A 6000-nucleotide genomic window follows, 5' to 3' on the forward strand; every position below is an offset into this window, starting at 1 on the left:
CTCTCAAAGGGATATGTGTCCCTGCCCAGGACAAGGAGCCCTGGGGATAACTTCAGTGACATGCAAAAGCCCAGGACTGGCGGTGAATAGGCGAGACCCAGGGTGACCCCCACACCAGGGCTGAGCTACTGGATGGCCAAGGAGCTCCAGCTCTCAGGCCTGTGGCCTTAGATAGGCAAACTGACTTCTCAGGGCTCAGTGTGAATCTGTGTCCGAGCACCTGCCTGGCACCGATGCTAAAGTCTCAACTCCTCTCTGGGCTTGACAGGGCTTGGTAAAGGGTCCTCAGCACACGGGGGCCCTGAGCACCGAGGGGAACGTGTAAAATGCCCTAGGTGACCATAGACTCCCTTTTTTTGTTGTTATCAAGTGAAGAAATTTACCTAGAAAGGTAAGTTGATGCCCTTGTGTGGCCTCATGTAGCAGTTTAGCTACATTTTACTCACTTGTCATCAGGGATCCCTCATAGGCAGAGGGACCTTCTCAAGAGTTACAAAGATTCACTTTGCTAGGGTCACCAAGCCTCACTGTTGGAGAGAGACTGGAAGTGGGGCTGGCTTCTGCTGTCAGCTCCATCTGCTGTGCATGTTGGCATAGTCACAGTTCCCACCATGCTCTGGCACTGATGCCCATTTATGGTGTGAACTTGGAGTTTTCTAAATTTGCCAAGGTTTCAAATTGTGCTTCTAATACTATAGACGCTGTGTATTTTGAACCGTTTTTATTTTGTTGTGACAAAACTTCTATCGTTTTAAATTCTTTGATGTCACTATGAAATAACCTGCCCTCTGGCTTTTCCCTAATTTAATTTCTTTTGAGCAGGATTCCCACATCTAGAAAGGGGATGTGGAATGTACAGATGCCGATGCTCAGTCTGTGCTCAGATCTGCCTGTGTATAGGATCTCTCCAGCCCAGTAGGACTCAACTGTAACAGTCAGTAACTATGACATTGCACAGGTAGATACCACCGGTCTCTGGTCATAAGAGTGAATTTGGTGACATACAGGAATGCCTGCTCTCCACCTTTGCCCTAGGAGCAGTCTGAATGCCAACACCAGCACCCTGAGCTCCCTCGGTTGTAAGATCAAGTCTAACAATCTGCCCTCTGCACTCTCCTTTCTACATCTGGCCCCACGCAGCCACTAGGTTCCTGGGGTAAGCATGTGGTGGCTGCAGGGCTCTGCAGCCGTCACTTGCCATCCAGGTGGTTCAGGCTTCATCAAGGGGTTCAGAGGCTTGTATGAACCTCCTTCTGAGGTTGTCCGGTTGGTCCATTCTTGTGTTTGGTTGGGACTGTCCAGCCTCACATCTCTAGTGGGCAGAGGTGTGGGCTGGGTCTTCAGGCCTATGCAGAGGGGGCTTCCTGCAGCCTCCCCTGCACCCCCAGTCACTCGGTGTGTGCCACTCACTGAGGTCCCACTGTAATTCCTTGTTCTCAAAATGGTCCTTCCAGTCTCTGATGTGAGTTACCTGTAAGAAATTGAGAATAATATTGATTGATCCCCAGTACATGTTAAGTGTCTTTGATATGCTTGTTGCTGCATCACTTTGGCTTAAAACAGGAAAAAGAAAGCACTCTTGTCAGGATGTTGTATTTTACTTGAGGAGAAGCTGTGGTCCTGAGAGTCCAGCAGCCTCGTCAGACACCAGGAATTTTCCACACTGCTCGAGTCTGTTAGCTTTGTGATGAGAGAAGTATCTGTCTTCCAGGCACGTTCTGCAGGGCTTTCTGCAACTGGGGCCGTGGGCCAAGTTGGTAGGGTGCTGTCTGGCCCTGAACCCAGTTAGCCTCTTTCACTTTATGTGGTTGAAGAAAGAAGAGATCATCCCCTACCCTGAGTGCACTAGCGGTGGCAGGGTGAGGGGGCAGATGCTATCAGGAAGGAGGGCCCGCCAGCTCAGGTGCAAGTGCCTCCCTCAAGGGTGCAGCCTTCCTGGTGTCCACTGGCCATGGCCATGCAGCTCTGGCCTGCTCCTGACCCTAGGATGCTGGACAGTTCCAGAATGGCCACATGCTGGGAGAGTGAAGTCCTGTAGCTCTGACCACATTGCTAAGGAAGCAGTGGGGAATTCCTGACTGGTGGGGCCACCGCTGGACATTCTGAGGTTTCTCCCTCTGCGTCATATCCTGGGTCACCCCGGGACTGTCTGATGATTTAATTCTCCATGCTGAGAACTTCCTCTCTGGGGAAGAAGGGGCTAGGGTACCTTTTCTGCACACCTTAGTCATGTCCCTGGTGGAGCTGAGGGACCCCCTCTGTACATCTTAGTAAGTGCCTGGTGGGGCTGTAGGCCCTGCAGGCTATTTGGAATTTGGACAGAGATCCTGGTGGAAAAGAACATGAACCATAAAAAGCAGCCAGTGCTTTGCTGGGGACAGATGACAGAGGGTTAGAAATTCAGCCCTTGGGGAGCACCATCTTGCAGAGAAATTGGCAGACACCCAGCACCTCCCCTGGTCGCCAGCTGTCTCAGGGCAGTACGGTCCTGTAGTCATTCGGTCCTGCCGGGTGATCCTCGAACCCTGAGAAGGCTGACAGCTTTGTGCCTGCAGCCAGAGTCTGCTCTGGGAGCAAGTGTGCAGTGCCACTGATCCCTGTTAACCTCTCTATTTTCTGTTTGTAGAAAGTCCATGAGATGCTGAAGAAGGGGTGGGATGCTGAAGGCTCTCCCTTCCGAGGCCAGCGATTTGACCCGGCCATGTTCAGCATCTCCCCAGGGGCCGTGCAGTTTTAATGACCGGAAGGGAAGGAAACTCTCGCCAGCGGGGAGGCGGCGACCTTGTCTTCGGCAGTCCCCCTCGGCGCCCTGCATGCCAGGGACTTGCTCATCTTGTTCACCCCTAGCCATCCTTTCTTTCAAGGGTGAACCAGGCCTTCCACCCTGATCTTGCATCTCCAGACTGTTCTAGAGAAGGTGTGGGGCCTGCTGCTGCGTGGCAGCCGCTGTGGCCAATGCTGAGTGGAGGTGTTTGAGATGCAGGAAGGAGACACCCCAACAAATGGGGATTACATGCTTTTGTCTCCACAGTAACCAGCCACTGCAGGCAGCATTTCTTTTCTCCCCTGCTCTCTGTTTGCTGCTGTTTTGACGCTGTCCTGTGGCTTTTCTTCTGGTTGGGGGTGGGGAGTTGTTGCTGGGCACTTCTTCATTGAAGTATGGGGAGCTCAGTGCTTGCATGAGGGCAAGTATGGACGGCTGTGTGGCTGTTGTGGGGCTGCTTTGGGAACCCCCTACTCCTCAGACCTCTTGTTGGGCACATCCACATGGAGTCTTACTCATCCCTCTGTAAACGTGCTTGGGCTGCCTCAGCCTCATAGGCAGAGCGGCGGAAGCTGGGGTCCTAGTTGCACGTTCTAGATGCTGGGAGGTGGTCTTAGGTTCTGGCATCTGGCCTAGGTGCAACGGGGATTCTGTCCTGTGACTGTTCTGCCTTGCCTCGGTTCTTGTTGAAGTGAACTGAGCCCAGCTACCACTGCATGGTATACTCTGCTTGGCTCCGCATGATACCTCCTCTTTGGGTGCACCATGTCAAAGCACGGGCAGGAGCAGAAAGTTGGGCGGCCTCAGGAGGAGACCACAGCATGTGTCCAGCAGCCCATCAGCAGAGCATGTTGGCCACAGGTCCTGAGCAGCCTTGACCTCCAGGAGCCTCTGGCAGGAGGAGTTTCTGCACAGGACATGAAGGCACAGCATCCCACCGTGATTGAATCTGAGAGTGAAGACTGTCCTGTCCTCATCCCTTGTGCCAGGCACAGGACTGTGCTGCCTTGTCCCACGTCTTCTCCAGGGACCAGCCACCGCCTCAGTACCTCCAAGCCTGTGCCCTGAGCCATGGCTGCTGACAGACTCCACCTAAGGTGCGAAGACCTGATTGTGGGGCATGGCCTCAGGGCCCTGTGTCCCGAGTACTCACAGTGGCTTTCTGTGTGTCCGTCGCCAGCAGTGTGGTGCTGCCACTGCCTGGCACCATCCATTTGCCTGGCCATCAACCTCAGTGCGTGGAGAAGTCATATTGCAGGTCTCAGCACCCTGGCACCACTTCTGGCCAGTAAGACTCTAAGAGAGCCTGCTCCCAGGAGGAGAGAACCCTGCCCTGCAAACTTTCTCTGTGAACACTGGGGGATGGAGCTGTGGGAGAGTAAGCTGGTGGGTGGTCCTTCCAGAGGCTTCAACCTTCAGCTGCATAGATGGGAGCTGGTTTATTGCAGCCAATTTTGGGTGTAGATTTCTGGTTAAAGTGGTGGCTGATAGCCCTTGTAAGAAAGGATCCCTGGGACATGTCCTGTGGGTCTGGACATGCTGTCTGATCATCAAGGGAGAACAGAGGGTCCCAAATACTCTCTTTGGGATGTGACAGCCCTATTGTCTGATGTTTGTCACCTATGAGGGGTCCTGAGGGAGCCTTTGTCATTTTTTCCTGGAGTTCCCATCAAGGTCCTAGGATTTGCACACAGCTGTCCCGTGTAAGCTTTCCCGCCTAATTCGAGGTCTTACGGTGTGTGTGTGTGTGGTGTGTCCCCTGCCTTCTCTGTAGTCCCCCAGTTGCCCCCATTTTACCCCCCACCACGTAGGCAGTCTTCCAGAAGGAGTGATGAAGAAGAGAAGATGCCCTATACCTCCTTATTTGGGAGACTTTGAGAGTCGTTCACTTCCATGGTGACTTGTCTTCCTTTCACCCAATTTTATTTTCTGTGTTGCATTTCTCCTCAGTCCCTGCCCTGCTTTAGTAAACAAATGATAAACCAGCGTCTAGGAAGAGTAGCTGGGGGCAGCGTGGGCTGTGTGGCAGGAGCAGCCACCCTGCATCTGTTCCTTGTGCCCCTGGCAGTATTTGGTGTGGTGTGGAGCGCATCCTGATGTGGCTCGCCCTGCATGGCTCTCCCTGCATGATCGCCATCTAGTGGATAATTCTGTGCCCCGAGGTGCCTCCCTGGACTAATCTAGCCTCTGGAGCTGGTGCACCATGCCTGTTTTCTCTTTTTAGACACGACAGCCGCAGTTTGGCCACTAAGTCCACCAGCTGAGGTCTGAGGAAAGCAGGGTGACTCGATCCACTTTTCCAGGGCCAGGAGAGTGGAGTGTCCAGCCTGCAAAGCTGCTCCAGCTCCTCGGTGTTGGTTTGCAATAAATCTGTATTTAAGCAGTTCTGGGTCTGTGTGTGACATTTGCTGCTGAGATAGTCCTGTATGTGTGTGGTCACTACCTGTGAATCTAGCCATGAGGTTCTGAGCCCATGTACATTGAAAACCAAAATGGGGAATTCTTATGGATTATTTCCCATCCAACCTGAATGCCCTGGGCAAGACTTTACACAGCTTTCAGAAATCTTTTTGATCATGGGGGGGGGGGGGGGGAAGATAGCTATAGATCTTACATCTTTTCAAACAAGTTCTAGAATACTTTTACCTGAAAGTCAGGGTGAGTGTAGAATTCTGAACAATTGCACTGGAGGGCTGCCTTCACTCACCAGGCTTCTGGGTCCTTGGTCTCCAGGTGCCCCTGCGTGACTCAGGGTCCTCAGTGCCCCAGGTGCACATCTGCTGTTACCTGCACTGAGCCCTTAGAACACGGGCGTTGGCCAGGACATAACCTCATGTCTGACAGAACCTACCCAGGCAGCCACCTGCCCCTTCCTAGGTCAGATTGTGGCCTCTCCCCATCTGTGCCCCACCCTATACCTGGGGATCCTAGGGGCAGGACCTGGGGGTGCAAGAAGTATGTCTTGAATAAAATGGACAGTGCTTTAAAGGCTACACAGTGGCATTGCTGAGCAGATGCCTGGGCCAGAAATAACCTGCTGCTGGAAAGGGGAGGCTCCTTCCATGATTTGCTCCTGAAGTGCACAGGAGGGAGAAAGTCAGGAAGTGTTGTGTGGAAAAGTGTCCAGGAGGCGTCAGCTGCTGCACAGAACTCGCTGCCCAGAACACAGCGCTTGGGGAACAGACTCTCACCCCCACCTCACATCTCCCCTGGTGGGCCAGCTGGCAGCCAGCCCA

At 53.2% G+C, this 6000-nt stretch overlaps 1 protein-coding gene across 2 annotated transcripts in view; it reads left to right on the forward strand.

Annotated features, from left to right (window-relative positions):
- Window positions 1-5147, forward strand: part of NUDCD3 (NudC domain containing 3) — a 103256-nt gene extending 98109 nt beyond the window's left edge. For both annotated transcript variants that reach the window (XM_063086927.1, XM_063086926.1), the window contains one exon: window positions 2627-5147. In XM_063086927.1, the coding sequence (XP_062942997.1) occupies window positions 2627-2737 (111 nt within the window). In that variant the 3' untranslated portion in view covers window positions 2738-5147. The remainder of the gene's footprint in view (window positions 1-2626) is intronic.
- Window positions 5148-6000: the final 853 nt, after the last annotated feature.

This window comes from Cynocephalus volans, chromosome 2 (genome assembly GCF_027409185.1).
Source record: "Cynocephalus volans isolate mCynVol1 chromosome 2, mCynVol1.pri, whole genome shotgun sequence".
Classification (NCBI taxonomy): Eukaryota; Metazoa; Chordata; class Mammalia; order Dermoptera; family Cynocephalidae; genus Cynocephalus; species Cynocephalus volans.